The 27,032-nt window shown below is 44.3% G+C and overlaps 1 protein-coding gene across 2 annotated transcripts in view; it reads left to right on the top strand.

Annotated features, from left to right (window-relative positions):
• Positions 1–27,032, top strand: part of LHFPL3 (LHFPL tetraspan subfamily member 3) — a 251,046-nt gene that overhangs the window by 206,701 nt on the left and 17,313 nt on the right. The window contains exon 3 of one of the 2 annotated variants that reach the window (XM_040594003.1): positions 7,328–7,375. The exons of the other annotated variant lie outside the window; for it this stretch is intronic. Within the exon in view, the coding sequence (XP_040449937.1) occupies positions 7,328–7,344 (17 nt within the window). The 3' untranslated portion in view covers positions 7,345–7,375. The remainder of the gene's footprint in view (positions 1–7,327; positions 7,376–27,032) is intronic. 2 annotated transcript variants of the gene reach the window in all.

Genomic DNA, 27,032 nt, shown 5'->3' on the forward strand with positions numbered 1-27,032 from the left:
CCATCCGGAGGAGAAGGACGGCAACAGTAAAGTCAGCTGGAAGACAGCTGTTCTCATGGGTTGGAAACTCTTGAAGTTAATTACAATGGCCCTGGTACTACAGTTACACATGGCATTTATCCAATATTCATCTAAATGAGTTTATTCTGGTCCTGCATAACTGTGATTCCTGATTTATACTAGTTTGAGATCCAAATCTGACCCCTTATCTAGTGTGTTGCATACTGATGGTTAGAAAAATTAATTTGTCCTAGAATAGCCTGGTTTTGCAAGAGGGCATCGCACTGAGAGCTTTTCCTTGTATACTAATTTTGCTTTAGAAACTGATTACTCACGATTCTGATCAGATCTGAATTGCAGATATCTGGGGGAGTGTAGCACTGGGATATTTTAGATTGAAATAGCTCTGCTATCTGTTCCGCTGTAGCTCTCTTCTAAAATAGACTTTATGTTAATAAATTACTCTATAGATTTGTAAAGCATGGCATAGAAACATTATATACCCTCTAAGTGCTTTAAAATTAATTTGTTCTTGAAAATGTCCATGTATGAATGAATTTGACATAAGCCTTTCAATTTTATGCTTCACTACAGAAAGTGTACAAAGTACAAACTGTAAATCAACAGCCACACTTACTGAAATAAGTGCCCATAATTTAAAGAAGATTTAGATAGAAAAATAATAACATGTACAAGAGAGCTGACGTACAGCCCTGGGACCTTCTAACCTAAAGCAGCAGGCTTAGTGAAGTAGCACTGATGTACAGATCCTTTAGGCTGGGGCTGGCTCCCAGTGGCGAGGAGATTGCAGGGAGGCTGTTGAGATTGTGATACTGTCTTGACCACCGTGCTGGTGGAGCCGCAGGATTCACCAGCAGCCCTCCTGCATGTGCAGGGAGAGCTCACGGGCATGGGCTGTCATGGAAAGTGGTGGTTTCAATGTGCATGGCTATTGCTCAGAGGTGGTGAGCAGTATTTAGCAGCAACATTTTTAGTTATTAGTTAAGAAATGCAATTTGGGGTCATAACAGTTCTTTATTAATTTGGTCAAATTCAGCACTAGTTTTATCTGATAGTTTGGACCTTGGTGGCAGTTTCCCTCTTCCTTCCCCGGTATACTGATGTTGATGGAGGATGTGGCTCCAGCCCTCCCTTCCCTGGGAGCGAGGAGCCACCTCTGCCCTTCTTCAGTGCTCATCCATCACACTGCACAGAATTTTTGGGGAATGTGTCTGAAATCTCTTCTTTCAATACAGTTTAATTGGATTTAAATGGCTTCAATGGCCATTCCCACCAAGCTAAATCCCAATGGTGCTGTGCCTCAACCAAAGGCTGTACCAGGCTGCAGTCATTCAAACACACATTCTTCCCCTCTCTCGACTGCTGAGCATTTGTGCAGTTGCAATGAAAAGTAAAATAGCCACACCAGGAGAGCTGGAGAACATCTTATTTCTGGTGACCTCTGGCTGGAGCTAGGGAACATCTCTACTAAAAGAAGGGCTTTGGCTCAAATCCCTGCATGTAGCAGAGTGTGGGTTTGACCTCAGTGATTGTCTTTTCCTTTGAGTACCAGGTCAGGGACAAATAGCTGCCATGCCTGCCTCTCCCACTTTGTGATACCAGGCTTTTTTTCCTCTACTTTCATACCACGTCCCTCAAATTGTATTTTGCTGATCTGAAATTAAATTTTTCAGCATTGCATTTTGGAAGGTTGACAGAAATCTTTTTTTTCCTGGTTCTGCTGCTGAACCAAAAAAAGCCCAGTGATTGTTACAGCTGACACGGTGAGAACCCTCTGCTTGCTGCCATGAGTGATGCTGGGAGTCTAGGGAGACCCAAAACAAAAGCAGCAACTTAATAGGGAAAGAAACTAAAAGGGACCTCACTCAGCTGCCGTAGAGATAAATATTAAAACTCCCACTGACTATAGTGATTCAGCAAAGAGATCTTTCTCCTCGATTACACAGGTAACTTTACTATACATGATATACACCTCAGAAGCAAAACCAAACCTTTGGATGGGGGAAATAACTTTGGGGACAGATCTTTTAAAAATCATGCATCGACAATAATAACGTAAAGGGATGAAAACTAAAGGTGGAATTAAACAGATTAAGTCCAAACTTCATTGCTTCTCTGAGAAGACAATGGAAGTAAGCTTCAGTCAGGAAAAGATGAAGGAAGTATGGTTTTTATTTTCAATAGGGTGTTAAATGCTGTGTTCTTATAATAATAGGCACAATGTGGTGCTTTTGTTCCATAGTTTAAAAATGTTTAATGGCTTAGGTAATGGGGGTTCTAGCACCCCTGTGTTTTGCAACTTAGATACCATCCCTAATATGTTTTGCACACAAAAGCGCTACTTAAAGGGAAGCATTATTATTACTAATACCCAATTCTTACTAGAAACCCAACAGTGTTTTTTATACAGGCTATTATTATTATTACTACTAGTTATCCTAGTGTACAACTAATATTATCACTACTATATAGCTGCCTGTATAAAAAAATGTTGTTGGGGTTTGGGTGAGGTTTTTTTGCCAAAATCAATAGGGAAACCTTTTCTCCAAATATTTTTATTAGAAAATATGACAGAACTACTAAGATGTGGTACACTTCTCTGCTCAGCCTTGCTATTAGCCTCCCCTGGGGTGCTCCGGGGTCCAGGCAGGTGCTCAGGGCCTCACGCTCCAGTTCCTGCTGTGCTGACAGCAGCGTACTGCCTGCTCTGCTGCAGAAACCAAGTCAGTGCTTTCTGTGCTTCTCTTGCCTGTACCTTTCCCAGCCAGCATGTGAGAAGGAGAAAAATGTCTTCTCCTCTTCCCTGCAGGCTCCAGCAATGAAGGTAGGTCTGGCTCTAGAGTGCAGGTCTCCATCCAGCAAAGCTTTTAAGCATGCAATTAATCCATCCCCATTTAGAAAAGTACAGACACAGCTACATTTTGCCAAGCAAGACCTGGGAGCATATGCCAATTAAGGCACTTTGGTAAGTGCTTTGGTGAGCGAGGCTGGGCAGCTGATCGGGGACCGCAGAAGGGCAACAGCAAACGATAGAGGGAGGGCAGCTCTGGTGGCATCGGAGCAGCAGGAGCAAGGAGGGCTGAGAGTCAGACCATGACTCAGGAAAGCCCACTTCTATTTCAGTGCCTTTGTTGGCTCTGGTGTCACCTTTTCCAAGTCACTTCACCGTGCCATTAGAGTTAGTAACAGCGACCTCCTTGACAGTATCCTTCTGAGATTTACACACACGAGGAGCACACTGTGAAAGCCAAGTGTTAATGATGACATCTTTGGTGAAATCACCTGGCTTTGGTATAAGTTCCATTATCTCTCTAGAAGCTGCTCGAAGTCCTTGATTCTGACCTTGGGGATACAGCTGGGATCTCACAGATGTTTCCCACTGCTTCACACAGTCTCAGTTAGGATCTGCCCCGTCAGCTCAGGGACATGGAAGGGGACACAAGTCAGGGCAAACTGCTCAGCTCATGGGCTCAGACTAGCCCTCCAAACACCATGGGCAGATTTAAGGGCAGCCGAGAGAAAGCAAATACAGCCCCTCTGCTAGCAGCAGGCTGTGTGTGTCACATTCATGTGATCCAGCATCAACACCTGCAGGGGAAACAGCGGCTTTCAGGAAAGTTATTTTCCAGAACGAAAACAACTGAGTGAATGGGAAGGAGGGAAGTGAGATTTCCATTGCTGGGAGAAAAAAATAAACGCTATAAATAAAAGACTAGATTGGCTGAAGAGCATGGCTTCTTTCAGGGGGCACTCAGCGGTGCCCAGGGCCAAACCCCAGCTCGGCAGAAGAGAGCAGGTCATGAATCCAGATGCTCATGTTGTCCCAAATTATGTGCTCGGAGTACTCCTTGATACCCAGGCAGCCTGTCGCCATGACTGCTACTTACCTTCGGTACAGGCGCTCTTAATTCACTGGCACGTTTGAAGCACCCGATGAAAATCTCTCTGATGATCTCAATTTGGAAGCCCTTCTTCTACAAAATGCTTCACAGGAAAGTCTCTTTTTTTCAGGAGATGTACGTACCCAAAAAGTGCTAAAGACTATATTGTTCAAGACAAATGTATGAATTGCTGTCATCTAAAATAAGCAGCTAGTGCAGTTTGATGTACAGCAGAAATTTTCTGGATGTTACAAAAATAGCCCCTTGTATTAATCTGACAGGTCTAGCCCCCACAGAGGTGTGCAAAGCCTTAGCGCTAGCAAATACCTTCTGATGATGCCTTGCTGAGTCACTTCATCACCAGCTCCAGACGGAAGCCTTTGTCTAAATATATACTTTATGTTTCACTAATTGCTGTGACATGTAAAATAGGGCATGTAAGCATGATACAGGTTACAGGGGCTGGACTGTGATGTTTAATTATAAGCTACAACATCTCAGTGTCATAAAGATTGTTTCTATTAGTGATCTGACAAGGCTTCTTGCATCTTACTGCAAGATGTCTCTGTGGCTTTATTTCATTGAGCGAGCACTTTCCTTTTCCCTCAAGAACAGGAGAATTTCATCATAAGAAACAAATTAATCAAATACTTTTTATACTAAATATGCTTAACCTAAAGCTCTCTCCCTATTATTTCATAAATGCCTTGAGATTATAGAGGCTCAGCTAGCTTAGTAAAGATGAATTGCATGTGATCCTGGGAATACAGCCATTGCATTAGTTATTATTCTTCCTTTCTGTTGCGTTACACTTTTTGTAAATAATCTGCATGTTTAATCAATGGAGACTAATTAAGAATACAGGACACACTTTACTGTTGTATTAACACCTGTTCATTGCCGTAGACAAGATGTCATCAATATTTTTTAGACTAAAATACTACTTCTGGAGATATACATCATGGAGAATTTTACTGTAATCGTTACAAAAGCTAAAATAATATTTTGTCACTGGGCACAAGCAGCAATATGCAGATTTGCAGCTATATAACCAAATGCATCATTCACCCATGTATATGATATTTTGGAAGAAAAGGATTATAATGGACTTGATTATTTCTTCCTATAGCCCAGAATTCGAGGAGGCCAAAAGACAGAAGAACCTCTTTAAACTACCTCCAGAGCAATGCTGCTCTACACATCTAAATAAAACCAGTCAAATGCTGATACCAGTTATTCCACTGTAAATATGTACTTTCTTCATTGACTTTTAATAGATTTTTCCTAAATTCACAGTGGTAACAAAGCAGTTACTGCTGCCCCAAGCAGCTGATTTGTATGTCAGATAATATGGTGGATAAATGCCACTGAGGGCCGGATCTATCAACTTTGCTTGTACAAACAATTGCATTGATTTAAACAGGATCAATCAAGTCAGCGGGATTTACTCAGGCAATGTCTGCATTGTCCGAGGAAAGGCAGAGCATGGGGAGCATGGAAGCCTTCGTCAGTGCTTGAATAGGGTCTCAGTTTTCCTAGGGTATTTCGCAAGTGTCTCCAGTTGGTGTAATGCTGCTGAAATGTAGCGACTGCCACCTAATCTGCACGAAACAGCATCGGTTCCACGTAGCCGCAACGTGCCAGAGGGAGGCAGGGAGCCAAGCACAATTACGTCGCTACAAATTTCTGATCGTTGGCTCGTGCAATGCAGAAGGATCAAAATAAAATAGGGGAAAAAAGTAAAATTATGTCAGTATCACTTGTTTAATAAGCTATTTTACTTCATTTTCCCCCAGCATTGTAAGACAGCCGCTTTGCTTCGTATCTCAGTACTCAACCAGTGTGCGTGTTCTTCAGCACTTCTGTTCCATGTTTCATTGCTGAAATAACGGTAGGAGGCAAGTCCATGGAGGCACTCCAGTACCAGGATACAAATAGTCGCAGCTTCCAAGAAAAACAGAAACGCAGCAAATTCTTTTTAAAAAAAATATGTATATATACACACACACACAGAGATACCAACTTATATCTGTTTTTCTTACTGCCTACTGTGAATCTTTAGAAAAGGTAATATATTTTCAACACTGACATGCCAATCAGTTAATCAATGCAGTTAAATATTTCCAGCTACTGTGTCTAATTTCTCTGCTGTATTTTACAGTGCTTCTACATTAGACCTGGCTAGAAAACACAACTCTGATGTTATTTTGGCTGTTTGTGATTTATACATCAAATCCACTTTGAAGTTCTTAAATTCTTTTCAAAACAGTTTTCAAGCAATAATGGAACCATTGCTCTGTGTTCTTAGTTAAGAAATTACTGCTTTAAGGTAGTGTCTCAAATTGTATCTATTTTAGCATCTCCTTTGAGGCTTCTCTGGCAGAGCACAAGTTTAGACCAATTGATTACTCTGCCACTCCCTCAGGAGAGACTCTTGTTCCTTCCATGCTTGTTATGGATTTTTAGCTGTTCAGCAGTATAACATATAGATGTGCAAGTAAAGATTTTTTCTTGATACAAATTTTTCAGCTTGCAGGTGACTTTCAGTATCTGTCCTCATCAGACATGAAAGGTTTATACACTTACACAAAGTACTGTAAATTCACAATAAATTATAGGAGTGGGTGACTGAAGATACAGCCCTTTGAGATCCAAAGTACCTTTAGGTTCCCCTGGGCTTTCTCAGGGCATCATGGGCATAAGGTCTCACCAGAGCAGGCTTCTGTGGGTACGTAATTAAAAGCGCAACACGTGGCTGCCTTTCACATCTAAGCTATTAGGACAGTTTGTGTGTATAAGGATTTGTAGACTGGGTCTTTCAAAGGATACCTATGATTCTGGAAGGATGATCAAAAATGAGGAGCAATGTGTCAACAAGGTGTGCATGTGTTATTTTCATTTTATTACTGTAATTTCTTATCTAGAAGAAAGACCTCTGTAGATCCATACATACTGAGATGATAACTGATGTAGTTTTATCTCTGATCTCATTGATTGTTCTGATCTGTGGTTGTTTGTTTTTTAATTTTGCATCTGTTTTCAAATGTTTTTGAAGTAGCCAGATTAATGTAGTGTTTAAAATTGCCCACTGATCAAAAGGTGTTACTGGGAGTTTTGATTCTGTCGTGACAGCAAAAAAAACACAGTAAAACAAAAATTCTTTGCTTTTTTATGTGTTTATTCATGTTCTGTCACTCCTTCTCCTCTGTTAATCCTGTTTTTTTCATCTATCTCTTAATAACCCATCGAATCACTCACCTGGCTTTCAGAAAGTTCCCTTTTGGATACATTGAGGCAGAAGCCTGAACCATTGGCACTCTCCACACTACAGCCAATAATGAAATTGTTTACAAATTATACTACGATGTGCAAGATCTCATTTGATTTTACCTTAACTATTTTGTTTTTCCCTCGCTACCTCACAGATGATGGAAATGCTTAAAACAAGTTAAGGTAGTGTGACACTGACTAATGTAAGTGTGCGCATGGCATCCAGGAGACAAGCTGTGAAATGTTTGCGCGCTTCTGCCAAAATAGATTGTTGCATGGCTTTCTGCTGTTGTCTCGTGTTTCTGATGTTAGGCAGCATGTTCGGCAACATGTAAGCATTTCGTTTGATATTTATATTCCCAGCTTTGGTTTTGTATAGTCTTAATAGTCCACGTTTTTCAGGAGCTTGTGGCAGCTGCTAGTGGCAAATCTGCAAGCTGTATATGTTATTCTTATGTTCAGAAGTACCTACGAGGATCAGGGCCCCATTGGATACGGCTGTTTAGAAATACACTGTAGAAATGTTGAAGTGTGCAATTCAGATGGGTCAGAAACAGTCTCGACCCTTCTTCTGTGCTTGCCGGTGGAAAGCATCAGCTCCCCGTCTGCCTTGTTTAGAAGTCAAGCCTGGCACCGGTGCAGCTGGCTGCTGCGTATGGCTCTGCTACCCACCTCTGTGCCTTTGCAATGGGAATGCTTTGTGACGACTCTTCTGTTCTCAAACTTCATGTGACAGATGACACATTGGAATTAAAAATGTTATGTTTCACAGTACTGTTTAAAAGAGACTACTATGGGCAAATGCGATGTTCTCCTGTGTTTATATACTTCTTTTAACCGTAGTGTATGTAATGCTTATGAAGGTGAGACCAATCACAGCATCTTGAAACATAGAGGTCTTCTTCTGCTGCCTGGTGTTGGGAGGCAGAACTCAGTTATTCCCTGCCTGGATTTCTGTTCACCTGGGATTGCCACTCATATTTTAAGCACACTGTAGGTTTTGCTATATGAGGCTGGTCAGATATTGACCAGATTGCCCAGCAAAGTAGTGTCATCTCCCTCCTTGGAGGTACTCAGAACTTTACCCTGGACATTACTCTGAGCAACCTGCTTTGGTTGGATCTGCTCTGAGCAGGGAATTGGAATACATGACTTCCAGAAGTCCCTTCCTACTTAGAGTTGTCAATGATTCTGTGATTTCCTGGCTGTATGGGTGGGGAGTAGCATGAAGCCACCAAAATATCTTTTGCTATGCTGTAAGCTATGATTTGAAACCAGATCACCAGAGATCAGTGCGCTGGTCACTGTTCCACTTTTCTGGATAATAAAATGGAGATTATCAAATGCTGGTTGTTAGTCTCAGTATACCCAGTTCAGCCACGTGCAACGGAGCTACATATGTAGGTATTTGTTGTATTTTCTTGTCATGCATCAAAAATATCACTTTACTCCATTGCACCCAATGTGTGTAATACGTGTGGAGTTACAGCATGTGTTGTGTGAGAACAGGATGGTTTATCAGAAACACATCTAGTTCTGAATTACTGGAACTACGCCAGCTGACACTGACAGCTGTCTACATGATGTTTTTATAGCTGTTCTCAAGTTTCCCGTGTAAGAACCCTACCTCTGTTCCTAAGACATTAATGATTAGACTGTCAGAGCTGAGAAAATCCACATGGCAAGCAAGGTCACCTTCACCGTTCTCAGTAACAAAGGAAAACACCAGGCTAATGAGGCTAAGGAAGTCCTAATTAACATCAATGGTGAACTCAAAGCTAGGGAAAAATAGGGCTGGCAAAATAAGTCTCTACAGAGCAAGGTTGTTTTTTGAAAGAAGCTTTCATTGCAAAGGAAGCCTGGAAGCTGTATTTTCAAATACGGTTAGTGCTGGGGATGGGTTGCTGAAAAGAAAGGGAGTCAGTAATGGGTTTGTGATTTTCCTGCCTCCTCCTCCTTGGTGAGTTCCCACCAGCACTCAGAGCCTCTGATACTCAACTGACGCCCCGAGGCAGGAGCACCACCACAGATCGCTGTTCCCACCTGCCAAAAAGTCACCGTGCTCCTTCTTAAGCTGAGCCCCTTCACTCCCCAAGAAATACGTCTCCTCAGGGAAGCTGGAGCCATGACAGACACGCAGAGCTGGACCACCCCATAGCCTCCCACCTCCTCCCCTTGCTGTTAGAAGACCCACCTTCTGCATTCCTGCACAGCAAAACAAAACAACAGCCAACATCTACCCACAGTTGTTGTGCATGGTAAATGGACGTCCCATTGCGCATGGTAAATGGATGTCCCACAGATCATTTTTGATAGGGGCCAACTCACAGATCCATCTCTAGCACCACTTAAGGATCCTGAGTTTGCCTGAGTCTTGCTGCACTGTGCCACTGTGAGAAGAAATAGTCCATCCTCCCAAAGCACCCAATTAAGCATTTTTGCTCCTGTTTTCTTCCCCTAAACTACTCTTAGTCCAAAGTTCAGATTCCCTGAATTGGGCTAATTCCCCAGGTTGCTACTCCCTCCTCTCAACTCTCTGACCCCCACTGCTGCAACCAGCCGTCTCTCAGACCCTTGTATCTGGCCGAGAACTGCTGAGCCATGCAATGTTTCAGTCTATTCACTTGTATAACCTGGTGTTTCACGCTGATGTCCTTACTTAACCATCTCTGGTCTCTGCCAGGCTGGTGCTGCTGGAAGAAGCCTGTTTTCCCCACTGATTTCCCTTGCATGGCAGGGACATCTCCAGCTCAGCTCTCTTGGTTTACAAGTGTGAGGGAGCAGTCCGTAAACAAGTGACTGTTCTTGGTTTTCAGTGCCTGTATATGGATAATAGCACCTGCAAGCATGTTTCAAATTCCAGAAAGAAATATTCAAATCAGATATGACAAACAAAAATCCCACAGCCTTTTCAGCAGTGAGGAAAGTGAACCCAGAAACAATTCCCTAAGGGTACTGTGAGTTTCCAGTGTTGGAGAGCCTCAGGGACAAATTATTCAAACACATCGGAAGCGACACTGGTGCAATTAGCCTACCTTGGGACAAGCAGTGGTCTGCATGACCTCCTGAAGTTATCTCCTGCCGTGTTTTCATATGATTCTGTTATTTTAAATGATGTTAACAGCCTCAGCCACAAAATTTAATCACTGCTCTAAATTATGCGCATGTGTAAGTGGCTGACACCAGGACACAAATCTGCCGGTAAGAGAAGACAGACTTGAAGAACCACTGCAGGTCACCATCTCCCTCTTGCACACATACACACAAGGGTGTAAGTCCACGCACACTGCTCCTGCCTGTTAGCGTAAGCTATTACATACTCAGCCAACTCCAGCACTAGCCACAGAGCCAGCTGCCATGGCCCGCTGGATCATGCTCTCATGTGTCCTTCTGCAAACCATGTTGTCTTGGCTGCCTTCCTCTTTGAGCCTCAGAGCATCCATCCTTCACCAAATCCTGCAAGTTACCTTCTCCACTTATATCGTTCTGAGCAAATGATGGGACTACTTTTTCTAATGACCTACGGTGCAGTTTTATCCCTCCCATGAAGGTTAAATCCTCAGAAAATTATTCACAGATTGCCATCATTGATCAAAATGGTCTCCTACAATTTCATTCAACCTTCAGCCACACCCATCTCTGACCATGTCTGATTAGGAGACTTATTTCCAACATCTCTCCTGTTTCATTAACAGGAACACATGCCTTGGGATTTACCATGAAACCCTCTGCGCTTCCCAGGCAGGGACATAGCTCCTCACAGTGATGCTGGGTGGCTGTGAATCTGTCAACACTGCTACTGCCTGCTGCTTCATCTGCCCAACAGCAGCACTAAGCAAAAGCCAGTGCTCTCTGAAATTATCACTGCCAGCTCACTTGCCTACTGTTTGGGTTCCTCTGTTCCCTGTGTTTAGATATTCTCTGCACCGTGAAGCTAGCCATGCCCTCATCAGGACGTTTTTTGTCTCATGCCCTAAACCCTGGCAGTCCTTTGCTGCTAGATATGTATGCTGGTCTCTGTCATCTCCACAAGGTCTTCTATCCCAACATTTCCACTTGCCTCATCCCGTCATGCTTGCCCAAGCTGCTGTTGCAGTGCCACCTTTGGGGTTCTGTGATCCCTCCATGACAAAAAAGGTACACACTCCATATCTTCTTCTGCTCCCACCTGCTGTTTTCAGCCACGTGTGATCACTTCCAGCATTGCCAACTTTGAGCTCAAAGTGTTACTATTTGGGGAGTAAAGACGAGTACATGTGTTTCTCACCAGAACAGTGCGTAGGCACAGCTCTCCTTTTCCTGATGCTCATATTGCTTGCAACCCAGAACAGTGCTTTTTAACTTTAAGCAAAAGCATACCCTACTTACTCATTTTCAGAAGTGTGGCTGCGACTCAAGCAAGCAGTGCATTCTCAGGCAGCGTCCATAGCCCATCCAGCATATCAATATGGCTTCAAGGGATATGAAGGAGTTTTACACAAATGGGGACATGAGAGAGAAGCTGGACCCAACCCAGCAAAGCACATTGTTTCCTGGAAGTGTGTAAGGAGCCCTAACAAATTCAGCAGGATGATCCATGGACTGAGAGGTGTGCTCTCATCTAAGTGTTTTGCTGGCTGATGGCCACAGACCAACTTGCTCCTGAAAGCCCATGGGACGACTGAGAAAGCGAAATCTGCCCAGTGGAATACCAATGCCTCCCTTGCCCAAAGACTATCCAACTTGCTGACGTGTGAAAATTGTAGGGTCTTTATCAAAGACATTGAAAAGCTCAGCCAACCTCAAACTTTCCTTCCTTCAGCAGAGCACAGTTACAATCCTTCACTAGGGCTGGCCAACCTTTCTGCATCACGAGGCCCCAAAATGCCAATCTTTTCCAAGGCTGGCCAACAGCCATCAGGCAGACCATGAAGAGCTGAAGCAGGACAAAGATCCTGGGGTTGTTCATAGACAAGAACAGGGTCTCTCTCTCATGCTCGCCATGGAAGACAGCTTGGCTGGGCTTGTGTCTGAACCCCACATGTTCTGGCTGTGCTGGTATCTGCAACCCTAAAGCCTGCCCTACCCCAGGGACTCCTGCATCAAGTGGATGCTCTCAGTCCCATGGGAACCACTGTGCTTTGGGACCAGGTCCGAATGACTCATCCTCAAACCTACCCAAAGGATCAGAAGTCATCCACTGTCTTAAGGGTTGCATTTGCTGTGTGTTGTTGGCATTCAGACTACCTAAAGAATTTAGCAGGCAGAAACCTGTAGTAGCATTTTACAACCCGTCAATGTATTAACCTGGGAAGTTATTATCCGTGAGCTGAGCTAGAACTGACTGATGCTGTTGTACACGCCCCTTTACTTGTCTTCCTGACAAATGGCTATTCTGGATTTTCCAGTCATTCTACATGCTCATCTTTAGGAGCATTTTCTTATTTCTTAAGATACATTTCCCTTTTGTAGTCCCACTGATAATCATGTTGGCACTATAAGCACAAATGCTCATCTTCTTCATGACAGCATTTTCAGCAGAAAGTGATCCTCTGGAAGACTAGAGGTAGAAAAGACTATACTGATGCCCATGGAACCAGTGATTTTCCCATTCCAGATTTGTTTCATACCAAAATGTGCACTGGAAACCATACCTCCTGCTGTAGAGAACCATCTTAACCATCTTCAATGGACTTGGAGTGGTGTAAAGGGTAATTACAAGGTTATTCCCATCCCTAATCTCTGTGACAGAATTATAAAAATCGCAAAATGCAAAAATCTTTCCCTGCTGACAAATGAGATCTGTTGTTGATTTTGGTACTCACCAGAGAGGGAAGGGTGGTTAAAGGCAAGGAGAGCAGGTACCTCTGTAGCGCCCTTTGTCAACCAGCAAGAAAGGGCAGCAGGGTTTTTTTCATTTTGGTGTTGGCTCGGGACACACAGAGCACCACCATCTGGATGCCAAGGAAATGCATAAAAAAAGCAATTTCCTGAAATGAAGGCATACAGCTATCCTCAGCCCGTTATATATTAAGGGGAGGGCAGTCATTCTCCAGAATGCCTGAAGCCAGCTCTGAAGGCAAAGCTGATATATTCTCAGAGGTGCTTAAGCTCAGATCAGCTTTGAGGGGGAGAAAATATTGCTTCCATCCAGTTCGTGCCAGAGGAGATCTCAAGAAGTAAATCAAAGGACACTAGGGACAGATCTTTGATAAAAGCGTATCAAAACTTTTTTAATTTGTTTGCACTGCTGTTGTAAAGCAGACTCACCGGAGACAATATGATCTACAAATGGAATTTGTTACTAAATCAGGACACAACTTACTGGAAGGATAAGTAATGATTTCATCTAAGTCATTACATCTCACTATCAATAGCGTATCTCTGTGTGGAGCATGCTCGCCTCTGGCTGAATATCATATAAACCCTGTGGAACAGACTTTAGATGCCTGACTCAAGGACATGGCACACCCAACCACCCCAAAATCAGTGGGTCAGATGGTCCCTGGTTGAGATCAGAGGTGCATAGTTACATACAGTCAATGGTACATGCAATATCCAGCGCATAATCCTTTTGGTTTGTAAAATTTGATTCTGCCCAGATATGTGGGAAAGGGACATTTGTTAAGAGCAGAGAAAGGGGATGTTTCTCCTGGATACAGGCGTGTTCACAGGCACTGTGACCTCCAGGTCTGACACATCCCAGGCACGTACTCATGGCATCAGTGTGCGATACAGATTGGACCAAGGGAGCATGCATCTCACAGTGAGTGGATCTGCCCACGTGCACCTCCAACCTGCAAAACTTTTGCAGCAAATATCAAAAATACTCAAATGCTGCCTAGGCAACATTTCTGAGCAGGGCAAGAGTACCTGTACATGGGGGAGCTGCACCAGTGCGGTGGGTTGACCTTGGCTGGATGCTAGGTGCCCACCAAGCTGCTCCAGCACTCCACTCCTCAGCAGAATGGGAGAAGGTCGAGGGGGAGAAAATAAGATGAAAAAAATGTTGTGGATCAGGATAAAGACAGTTTAATGAAACGATAGCAGAAGTCACGCATACAGAAGCAAAAAACCCCAAAATCTGTTATTCTCTACTTCTCATCAGCAGGCGATGTTCAGCCACTTCCCAGGAAGCAGGGCTTCAATACGCGTAGTGGTTGCTCTGGAAGACAAACATCATAAATAACGAGTGCCCCCCACCCCCACCCCCCCGCCTCCTTTCTCTTAGCTTTCATATCTAAGCAGACGTTATATGGTATGGAATATCCCGGTGGTGACTCTGGGCCATCTGTCCTGGCTGTGTCCCCTCCCAAGATCTTTCCCACCCCCGTCCTGCTGCTGAGGGGGGGAAGGCTGGAGAGGCAGCCTTGGTGCTGTGCGAGCCCTGCTCAGCAGCAGCCAGAACCCTGGAGTTTTAGCACCACCTTTTTAGCTACCGAATCAAAGCACAGCACTAGGAGGGCTGCTACAGGGCTCAGCCAGACCCAACACCAGGCTGAAAATCAGGATGCTGGATAGCTTTCCAGACAGCCTTGCCTTATCCCTACATCCCTCACCTCTGTCCTTTATACTGCCAAAGTCTATTTTGTGCCTTTCTTCCCTCACATGTTTCAGTGCAGCTGTTGTCCATGCTCTTTTTAAATCCTTCTCCTTAGCAATGTCAGCTTCTGGAAACATCATTCATTCCCCTGGAGTCTCCTTCTTTGCCTCTTTTTTTTTAAAAAATACCTCCCTCTCTCTTCTGCAGGCAGATCTCCGCTTTCCAAAACAGTAATGCCAGTTAGTTTCATTTAACTATACAGCTGTAGTTAAAACTGACCCCCATATCTTACCTCGCATGCCTACCCTGTCTGATTGTAGTTGGGAAGCCTATTAGCTTCTGCATCCAGGCAGCACACACCCTCAGTGTTATTTTAAACATTATCACCATCTTCCCTGTTCTTTCCAGACTGATGCTGTTATTTAATCCTGCTGACATTCCCTCAAGATTGTCCTGCAAAACTATCTATTATTATTTGTTCCCACAGTAAGTCCCTGATAGCTTCATCCTCAGTATCTGTGACCTTCTCTGTTCTGGCTCTCTTGATCCTCACCATGTCTTCCCTCAAAATGTCACAGCTCAAATCAATTCCTTGCTTCGATTCCTTAGCAAACCACACTAAATCCTTTCACTGCTTCATCTTCCTCCTCTTTGTCAAGATCATGGTCCAACCTTTCGAAAGTTCCCATAAAACTACTCCTATGGCTTTTCCTGATTATCTCCTCCTTTCCTCCAGATTACTCATTTCCCTTTCCTCTTCACGGTCCCTCCTTCTCCCATCTCAGGCCTCCTGCAACACAAAACCTCCTCCCGCAGTGACACCAGAGAGACTTTCAAACCATACCAATCTTCAAGTTTTCCATGGGTTTGAGCCATTTTCGGGAAATCCGGCTTGTCTGTGCTATATTTAAGTCATCCTTTGGACTCCCACCTACTCCTGCCTCTGGCGTTGAGGTACTGCCTTTGATGACACACATGCAATAACTCCCTTGCTCTACAGTCCTCTGTGGAGACAAAATATGTGTGGAGCAGCTGGAGGAGAAATCAATGCCATGCTCCTGCCAAAGTTAGCCTTGCTTGAATTTACCTCGAAGTAAACAAGAGCCAGCCTTCACCTGTCATTTGTTTTTGTAGCAGGGGACCCACAGCTCATACTGGCTTGAAAACATCCTTTTTTTTTTTTTTGGGGGGGGGGGGGGGGAGACACAGGCCCTGCGTGTTTCCTGCCTCCATTCTAAATTATGTGGAATGGAGAGTATTTCAAATGTCTCTAAAAGATCTAGCAATACATTAAAATTATATTGAAGAAAAGATCCCTCTCGAAAATGAAAAGGAATTTATGAATGAAATTTGGATCAGGAAAGTGTCTCAGGATGTCTATGTCCAGATAATTATTTTTTTCCCAGAGGGAAAATTAAAAGAAAGTGACAGTATAACCATAAGATACTGAGTAGACTGTATTGAGCAGAGTTTAGTACCCACCATCCAGAGGATATGCATTCATCTCTACCTTGTATTTGGTTCTTAAGCCAGATATGAGGCTGAAAAATATTTACTGTAACCCCCACAATTTCCCTGAGCAGCTTATTTCAGCTGGTTTACAAAAAATTATTTGCCTGACAGCAGCCATCTCTGAAGTAGTTTGTAATTAATATGTGCATTTTCAGATTAAAGACAATGTTCATAATAAGTTAGAAAGATCAGAGATGCCACAAAGATTTCTAAATAGCAATAATTAGTTGTGATTAAATAGATCACTGTAGAGTGGTGAATAGACTTCTCAATTACATATCAAAGTTAATACACAAAAAATGAGTACAGCTATTTTATACTGATGATTTAAGGAAGCATGCACAAGAGTGGTTCGTTCAAGTCTGTGACCCAGAGTACTTACAGGTGTTGGTGGTTCATGATTTTGGGTACCCCGCACTAGACTTAAAAGGGTTAAGTTTTTAAAGTCTGGATATTTGGGCTTTTTTCTGAAAGATGAAGTTGCTACAGAAATGACATCCAAAATTAGAGGTTTTGAAAGGGCTAATTCCATTTTGCCAGTTGTCAAGCCATTTGTAATAGGTTTTCAATAATGTTGCCAAATATGTGCAAGTCGTAACTTAACTGCATTGCTTGTACATTTTATGTCTAATTAATTATAGCCTGTATAAAATATTATGATGCTCCATTCACATGCTTAGAATTTAATTGACTTGTAGTTTACATGCCCAGGATCCGTGATCTTGGTCCAGAGGCTTACAAAAGTGCACAGCTTTTCATCAGCTTTAAAGGCAACTCTGTCACTGACAATAGTAAAGTTTACTGAGTCCTACAAAAACTGCCTCCTTCACATAACCTTTGTTGACCATGTTGTATGAAAGGCAACAGGCAGTATTTATAGACTACCTGCATCAACAAAAGCACAGGTTGCACTTAGACTCCCTTGAAAAGCCTGTGAACCAGGTAGTAACATCCCAGTGCTGGTCTGGGGGTTCGAATCAGTGCAGCAAATAGCCTATGTCATTTCCCAGGTAGAAAATGTAACACAAAAAAATCATCCAAGTTGGTTTAAAACACTTCATCCTAGCGATGTCCAGGGTATGGCAGTCTCCTCTTACCACCTGTTGGGATAGAAGCTGGTTTTCTAATTAGAGCATCCTGAAGGCTTGTTCCAGCCTCTTTTCAGGAACAATAAACTCAGTCAGTCAGTCAAATATGTTTTTAAACATTGTCTGATAGAAACATTTGGAAAAAACAGGAATATTTTGCTCAAAGGAATAGAAAAACAGGGACCATATATTCTTTTGGCAGGATTTGTTAAACACTGTGCCATTATAGAATAATACAGTCATGTTTCTTGCTAAGGATAGCAGCTGTCTGGAGGAACCCAATTAGGCAACTTGGCCATTTACCCAGCTAATCAGAAATCCTCATGTTCCTGTTTTTCCTCACCATCCGTGATACTACCAGAAGGTGCAGCAAACTGTTTCCATGACCCGCAGACACCCTCCCTCTCTGCTTTAGCGTGGGGCACGCACAAGATCACTGTCAGCCATGCTGTTGGGATTGAGGGAACAGCCTTTTTTTCCTTTTAAATCTGAAGCCACACACCCCACTTGAAAAATTAATGACTGACTGGGTGAACGTTGCCTGCTGGGGAGTTTGAAGTGAGGTCAATGCTGATTCACCCTCAGGAGACGAAGGTGGTTTAGGGGTTGGCACAGTGCCTTGGGCTGAGGGTTCAGGCCAGGCAAGCAGCAATGTCTGTGTGACCTGGACTTCACTTGCCTGTAGTTGCCCCTCTGAGACTGTACGTGCTACAAGGGTTCACGAAACAGCTGGATATATTCATGGAAGAAAGACTTGCAAGGTACTTATGTGCAATGACGCCTGTTGGGCTCCTGAAGGCCCCACGCTGCAAATTTTGGTGAATGGTACAATATTCTGGGGAAACATCCCTATGGCTTTCCCCATCCCGCGCTGCCCTGCATATCCACTGCTGGCCACTGTCAGAAAAAAGGAACAGGGTGAGCAGACCTCTGGTCTGACCTGACACAGAAGAGGGAGAACTGTGTTTTCCCACCTACCTGCTCCTGAGGAATGCCTGTTCCCCCGGGGAGCACTGCCACCCTGGCTCCTATGCAACCTGCCCTTCGCATGCCCTCATGTTCCCACCAACCCTGTATTTATCTCATTACAATATTTATGCAATTACAATAACGCCTCCTTAGCTCCCCACCCCCCATCACAGAGCAGGAGCTCCCCGGAGTGCTGGCTCAGCAGAGCATCCTTAGTTCAAAAGCTCAGCCCAGGTCCCTCCTGCTGCCAGCGCTGTGTCACTTTTTTCTCACGCAGTAGAGATCTCTGTTTTACTGAGGTGCACAACATCCAGATTTATTTGCTGGAGTTACAAAATATACAAGCTGATACAACAACCAGTTTCCACCAAGGCTGCAGGACAAAAGGTTGTAACTCTCTACCAGAGCCACAGCTCCATCAGGAAGGAGGAGGTTTCACATGAGCGAAGTACAACACGTAACCACTTCATAAAAACAACCCGAGCCCACTGGGGAACCAGCAGAATGTACAGGCGTTGTGCCAGGAATGGGAATCCAGTTGAATGGCAATCCATTAGAAAATACACAGAGTAGTTAATATTTTGAGGTTGGTTTAGCTTTATTTGTGTATCTTGATAGGTGACATTTCCAAGACACCGCAGGTCTCTGCAGAGTTGGACCTACTATTGATATTGAGCGTGCAGCTGAACTTTGAAAAATCCTTACATGACAGAGAAATAAAGAAGTGAAGTTATCGGAGTCATTTCTGCCGGGGAGATTATTCCCTGAGGTTTACCATCAGCTTCCTGGTCCCGTTCAACCAGAGGCAAATGCCTTGAGCTACTACTACACAAAGTGGATCTGGAAACCTACCTTTGCCTTGACCGGAGGTCAGCTCCCTGCCCTTTGCCCAAGACTCTTTTCTCACTTGTTTCTGTTCTTGCAGCTAAATGCAGGTGGGAGTTTCCTCCCGGGTGGTGTTCCCAGCAGGTATAACTCCTGTGGGGTTATGTTCTTCAGTGGCTCCCTGGCTGGCTCTCAGCTGTAAAAGGTGTGCACATGGTCTTTTCCCTGATGGCGCTCCAGCAAGGAGAGCCATAATTCTGCAGGACAGTTGGCATCGTCCCTTCTGCCCGGGACCCTGCAGATGGCCGTGGGTAAAACACTAGCCAGAGCCAGGCCTACAAAGGGATAAACAGGGTCATTTGCAACACTGATGTATGGCAGGAGCTGGACAACAGGTTTCATCAAAGCCGTAGCTGGAGCTACTGGTGACTCAGGTGGATGCACCAACACCAGCTGTAAGGGCAGCTGAAACAGCTCTTGAATGACTCCTGTGAATAAGCTTCTCTGAGACTCCTGCAGACAGTTTAAGAACTTCCTGATGGCCACGTATGGAACCAACCAGTGCAATTGGAGTCCTCCTGCAAAAGCTACTGAGGACAAACCCTCCTCCCCAGCATCGTGCTTGCCCAGCTCTTCACAAGGAGTGCAGGGAATGTCCTGAGAGGCTTAAAGCTGTCGTTGCCCACAATGAGACAAACAGAGGAAAAAATATACTAAACAGTTGTTTCAGCAGCTGAGACGACTGTTGTGGTTTCTTAGCAACTGTGGGAAAAGAAGGTGCTTGAGATCTGAGCTGCCCGGTCAAGTGCAGCAGGCATCCCTCTGGAGGGAAGCCCTTCCTGCGCCAGGGAAGATGGCAAACAAGCCCACCTCCCTCCGCTGAGGGATAAGGGGACAATCTGCCCATGGGATGAGGGGACAAGCTGCCCATCAGAGCCTTCACGTGTGGTTCCTCCAGATGTGGGAGGGCTGCTTGGGATTAGACTGCTTTTCGTTTTAACGAGCATGGAAAGGATGAGGAAATCCTGCACTAACAGCTGCAATCAATGGCGTTCCCAGGTTGCACCTGAAATCGGAACTGCAGCAGAGAAGTTGGGCTGCGGCTTTTCCATGCCTTGGTGACAGGGTCGGGCTGGGGGGAGGCAGGAGGACACTCCCGTGGCTTTGGCCATCAGCCTATTAGACTCTGCAAACTAAACCTGAGCCTGACAGCTTGGTGCGGCAGGAGCCTGGCATCCTCCTGCGCAAGGCACTCACCTCCTCTGCTGGCAGTGCAGGTGGCTCAGTTACAGCATCCTTCAAAGACTGCTGTTTTGTGATCGCTGCTCTGAGTGCATGAAAAGCTGTTTACAGCTGTTTTCTCAGTGATCAGCAGTGTCAGTCTCTCGCAAGTCCCTTGAGCAAATCCACAGAAAGGGCTGATTTGTGCCAAACTGTTTCAGATCTCGGTGAGCATCTGTGCTGGAGGAGGTTTCGGCACTGGTGCAACGTTTGTGTGGGTCTCTGGACTGGAGCAGCAATTTCATTGTTTTGGTTTCTCAGGGACAGCGTTTAAATCATTTAAATTCATGCCTGTTAATGACATACTGGCCGCACTCATTGCTAATAGCTTATTTCCATCCATACTAACACTATCTCATTCATTCAGATATAAGTATGAGGATGCTGACCTGTAGTTAATCCTACACATCCCTGACTTTTAATTTAATGACTATTAAATATTAATGGAAGAAGAGAGTGGAAGTCAGATCACCTTTTCAACAGCTTAGTGCCCCCATCACCAGGCTACAATGTCATCCTTGATCTTGTTTTTTTATTCCATTTCTCCCAGTTTCACTTATAGGACAAAGCAAGCTGCATTTTAGAGAAGACTTTGCAGTCAAGCAGCTATTGCAAGGATTAGAGCTCTACCAGGATCTCCCACCTTGTGGGTGGATGTTCAAACCACCATGCTGTTGGATGAAAAGGTGGTCTTTTTTGTCCAGATCCCAGGAGAGGTCCCTACACCCCAGCCCAGAGGTGGAGAAGAGGGGAATGGATACAAACACAGACACCCATGACCTAGATCCCCTGCCGATGCTGTGCAGGAGAGATGTGGAAGGTGTCTGGTGGTTAGAGCCCTCCCCAGGGTATGGGAGCACTGGTCATGGCTCCACCAGGTCTGCCTGTGCATAGTTCATTAAACAGTGAAGTCTACAGTCTGGTGCTAGGGTGGACCCAGGTGCCCTGGTGCAAACCTTCCTCACTGGAGTGCCATGTGCCCTGTTGTGTTCCCAGGCTGGCGATGGGAAAACTTTCCTGGCTGGTCTGGGGTACAGAAATGAATCCTCCCTTCTAGAAGAGAGAGATGAACATCACCCTCTCGGTTCTTGATGAGTATTATAGTGTCTTGATTCTCACAGGGAGCACCATCGATTCTTCTGGACGTGCTTCAACAAAAGCAAACCACGTCCTCCACATGACCATCCAGAGCACATTACATTTTCAAGCCGCGAAGTTTTGGGGCAGTGGTGGTGGTGTAGGAATCTCTTTCTCTACATCTTCCCATGTCTTTTATTTCCTCATGGTCTTTTCTTTGCATCAGGCAGTTGTGACTGTGTCCTTACAACAGCTATATCTAGCTGCTGGAGGTATTTGTGCTCAAATCTACGTATCTTCAGATGATGATATTTTTCTGATTATAAAGCTAATGAAATAAAGCAGAACTCAATCAAAGCAGCTGGGCTTGAAGTGCGTTAATACTTAGTACTACCTTTTACTATTGTAATTATGATTTATTTACTTTTTTAATTGCTATCTGGTTTACTTATCTCTATGAGAGACATTTCTCAAGAGTATCTTTCTGACTATAGTGGTTTATTTTTGCAGGAAAATGCAGGCATTTAGTGGGGTGGAAATTACTTCCTTATTATTTAAAATTAAGTCAGCCTGTCAAAATGAGCTCATTGCCATGCACAGGGCTCCCTTTTTAATTCATTCTCAGCCTTTCCAGCAATTGAAATTCTGTGCTGAGATGATGTACATAGGAGGCTTTTTATACATATTAAATGCTACATATTAGGAGGATTAAGGCCGCATAAACATTTTAGAATAGGGGACATAATTAAGAAACAAGTTTTGCAGCAGGGATAAAAGAATGTCAGTTTTCCATTGGTCTTGTAAACTGCTTTGCTAGCCAGGAATGGAGTTGCAAGGATGCCTGATGGGAATAGAAGGGACTCTTGCCTGCTCCTGGAGGACTCCAAGTTTTGCTAAATCAGGACAAAAGTAGAGAAAATATTTACATATAAATAATTGGGATGCCAGTGCTCCCTCGTTTTCTCTTCTTGGAATAAAAAAGAAGAGAATGGAAAGTAGAAAAGGGCAGAGGAGATTGAAACTTGTGATGAGTATAGGAAGCAAAAACCTTAAGAGTGGGAGAAAAGTGCCTGTTGCCTGTGGAGGGAGGGAAGAAAATAAGGGGTAAAGGGAGGAAGAAGAGGTTTCTGACAGCAGCAACCTGCCGTCCGGTTGGGCCCACAGGAGTTACTTCAGGATCAAGAATCAATGTCTGTCTCTCCAGTGGGTTGGAATTGCCAGAGAGGTGGTGCAGTGGTGGGCAGGGGTGCAAACTGGTCCCCCCGCGGGGCCAGCCCTGCGGCAGGGGAGGGGTTGCAGCACACCCCACCTATGGCTGCATCGCAGTGGGAGGGGAGCATCTCTCAGCAATGCTGTCTTAGTCCCTCAATAAGAGCTGATACAATTAAAGCTGTGTAAAACAAAGCCTAGTGGCAGGAGCAGCCAGCTTCAAACCCGAGTCTTGGGACCGCCAATCCCCAAACCACCCTTGCCAGTGGGAACCAGTGCTAACTCACTCCCCATCCCTGGAATCTAAAACCTCAATAACTGCACATGTGCTGTAACTTGTGCTACTTTGGTGGATGTTTCTGGTGAAAAAAGCACCTATGAACTGCTGAAGTGCCAAAACCATATAAATAAGAGTCCATGAGAAGAAATCAGAGCTTGCTTTCCTCCCACGTTCAGAGCTTCCTTTGTCCCATCAGCTGTGGCATTCCCCCAGCAGCACTTCGGAGGTGGGAAGCACACCTGGGCTCTTACCTGCCTCTCTGCATTTTGTTTCAGGTGATTGCAATTAGCTAAGGATCCTGCCACCAAACTCTGTTGGGACAGCAAGATGTTGGCTTTTTCACATTTAACACAAATTACTGTGAATCATCACGAGTGTTTTATAGATAAAGTTTCTGAGATTAAACAGACTGGGCTTTAGTTTGAAGTATTTCATCTGTGTGTTGCAAAACTGTAGGAAAAAAGCTCACAATTTTCAGATAAACTAGTAGATTTTAATCGCTTTTTAAGCAAAGTCTGGTAACTTCAAAATACTGTTTAATGAAGGATCCTAAACCGAAGGAGTTAATATTTTTTCATTTTGAACATTTAGTAATGGTTTCAGGCCTCTTCCAATTTTACACTGTTTTGCATTATGTTACAAGTAACACTAATTAATTTTCTTGGTAATGCCAGTGATTTTGAAATTACCAGTACTGGTGGGAGTGAGCGGGTAACTCTAGGTGCAGCAGTCCCCTCTAGTGGGTAAAATCACACCGTCCCGGTTTTGCATGACCTGCTGCCTCCTGCTCATTAGCACTGGCTGGAAAGAAAAGCTTTGCTTTTCCCCCAGATAACCTGAAGACTTTGAGTTGATTTTGTCTTTTTATGATTTTTTTATTTGTTTATGGTATGCTATTTCTGTTCTGAATTCTAACGGAAAGGAGAGAGGGACATGTGAGCCTCAGGTTCAGTTCGTACTTGTGAACCTTGGTTCACAGCAGTAATTCCCCACATGCCCTAGAAATCCTGCTAAAAGTGTCATCAAAACTAGCAAGCTTTGCGTGAAATACTTTATTTCCACAAAACATTCTGGGAGCTGAAATTATTTCTTAAATATCAAAAGGGGACTAGGCGCTTCATGAAGGACAGGTTCAACAGACTTCACCGTCCAGCTCCTGGCTCAGCAGCTCATCTAAACCCACTTCAAAATCCTTATGCACTGGCATATTCTGATTCAAAACTATGTCCTTGTAATATTGCCCCGTTCTGTGAGCAAGAAGCAATTATGTTTAGGTTTTAGGAAGCCATTATGGTCAATATAATAAAGAATACCCTTCCCCAAAAAACGTCTGCCCATTTGTTACAATTCTGCTGTGGTGCAGCTGTAAGGGAGAACTGTTTCTAACACCCCACACCTCTCTTTTGTTTTTCTGTTACATAATTGTGATCATGTTTTTAATTAAGTTAAAATAGGATACTGCACCAAGCTTCTCAACAGCTTTCTGAATTTTGTGATCTATCCCGTCAATCGACTGAAATCCAAGCCCCATCTCCGCTGGTACCACACACGCTGAGTACAAGCCACAGATATTTGCATGAACCAATTTAGCTCTTAAAAATATTTCTTCTTGACTGAAGCATAAATTGCCTTTACCCTAATGCGCTAGGTAATGAATTGCATTTGAAATACGTTTATTTTTAGCAAACAAATGCTAATGGCAGCTTGCTGTTAAAAATAAACTGATCAGTTGGCACAGAGATAAGGGCTGGGGAATCTTTCTTTCCCTGATCAGTGGAAATGCCCTTTGTGTAAGTCACCTGGGGAGAAAAAGTGATGTCCCTGTGGAGGTTAGTCCCTCCAGCTGGGGGAACTGCAAACAGCAAGTCACCCCTTGCCACCTGAGCCCTGGCTTACAAATAGCCTCTGCATTGCAGCCTCTTCAAGGGGCTGTCCTACCTCCTGTGGGGCAAGGGTTGTAAGATGGAGACGGCATTTTTCTTCTCCTCTCTCCCTGTGGGATGTCAGTGGGTGCAATACAGGTTTTTTATGTGCCTCCAGCTGTGCCTGGCTGCAGGGAGTGGGGGCATTTTGGTGGGGGGAGCGCTCTGGGGCTCCCACTCCTCTCCCAGTAGCTGCTCTGCTGGCCAGCAGGCTTTATCCCAGGCAGGCTTTTCCTATTGTCTAAGTGAAATTTCCCTGGCTGCACTTTAAGCCCATTACTTGTCACATCCCCAGAGAGAATGATTTATTCCCTTCCCTTTTGCAGCAGCTTTTTTTCATAGTTCAGAGTGTTATGTCTGGTAAGTCTGCTTTCCTCTAGACTAAACAGTTCAATTGCCCATATTTTCTCTTGCATTAAGATTTCCAAGGCTTCTGATCACTCTTGTCACTCTGCTCTTGTCTTTACCCAGTAGGTCCACTTCTCTCTCATAGTCTAGTGCCAAAAATCGAACCACACAGCTGAGCCCTTGCTGAGTAGCCTGGCAGAGCTGCTTTGCACATCTTGCAGATACATTTTCCTGCTTGCACATTTGTCCTTTTTCACAACAGAAGGGGCCCCATGGACTCATGTGGTCAGTTGGTCCCTAACTTATATTTGGTACAACTCCTTCTTCTGCCCATGTACATATTGCTATTTAATGTGTCCTATTTTTTAAGGCCATTTCTCTAATTCATTATATATGTTGAATACTGTTTTTGTTACAACACACTTGCAGCCCCTCCTGGAGAACTGTGGGCTACAAATGGCAGACGCCATCCTCTATTCCATTGGAGATCCTCTATTCCACTATCCAAATGGTTAATGAAAATATTTTAACAACGTCAGACCTAAGAGAGATTCCTATGAAACTAATAAATGCAGTCCTTCAGCTGGACAGCGAGTTGCTAATCACCACTCTAACAATATGTTTTTCCATCAAGTTTTTAATGCATTTTCTTAGCAGTCTACTTAAATAGTGTTTCCTAAATGCTGTGAGAATGTTTTTCAGATCATAGCCTCAAAGGTGAATACCACAGACAAGATTTGCAGGGACGGTTCAAGTCTTTAAGTAAACAGGTTTATATAAGAAGTGGAAAACAGATAACCTTCCAAGCACACAGGAGCTACACCAACCAGTGTGCATCAAACACTTGTGCTATACTTTCAGTAGATTTTCTTTCACTTCATCCAGCATTGACGAGGCCGCTGTGATACAGGGGCTGGTCTTCTCACCTCATTTTAATTTGTGGGTGAAGTATTGTGAAAGTGCTGGTTCTAGTGATAATTTGGTTACACAAAGATGCCCTAAAACCAGAGAGACATGCTCACAAGGTCTAACTGCACTATCAAAATCTCCTAGGTGTGGCAAATGATGCCTGGGAGCAACCCAGCTGCAAAGCTGCGCTGGACTCCTGCTGTCCCCTCCAAGGCGTTGTATTTTTGCTTGCAGGTGTTGTCCTGTGATTCTCAGCACTCCTGGGGCTGGATTTGCCCTGGGAATAGTTTCACGGTGCAGCATGGAAGAGCTCGCCCAGCCCTCCCAAGCCACACAGAGGATACGTCCTTCAGCTTCCAATAAAATAGCCTAAAGCACATCTGCTGCTCTGCACCGTTCATCCCACCTGGAGCAGAGACCCAGTTTGGCACCTGTGGGCCAGTGAGTTTCTCAGACATAGGATTTACGGAGAGGAGGGATCTTCTCCTCAACAACAGCAGGGGCAGTGGCAGACTCCAAGACCTCCTACTCTCAGGGCTGAATGTCTGCTGGTCTCCAATGGGTCCTTGCACTGGGGCTCACCTGGCCCTGGATACTTTTGCATTGAAAGCACACAGTTACATGGTAACCACACTAGAAAGGGCTCCTTGTAAGAGGAACAATGTTAACTTTCCTGTGAGAAGTTTGAAGTCACAGACAAGGAAGTGCTTTAGAAGAGAAGGTGTGACACAAATCTGCTCTTACAGGCTCAAGTCAGGAGGGCTGGCAGCTGCCACCATTCCACTCCAGAAGCATTGAGGTTGTTTTCTGGCTCCTAAACTAGTGTGAGACACAGCCCCTGCTCAACAGAGATTACAAATCTAATTTTGAACACTATTTTCCAGCATTTTGCTTGAAAGGTAGGTTCAAGTAGGGCAC

Source organism: Falco naumanni, chromosome 5 (assembly GCF_017639655.2).
Source record: "Falco naumanni isolate bFalNau1 chromosome 5, bFalNau1.pat, whole genome shotgun sequence".
In the NCBI taxonomy this organism is placed as follows: Eukaryota; Metazoa; Chordata; class Aves; order Falconiformes; family Falconidae; genus Falco; species Falco naumanni.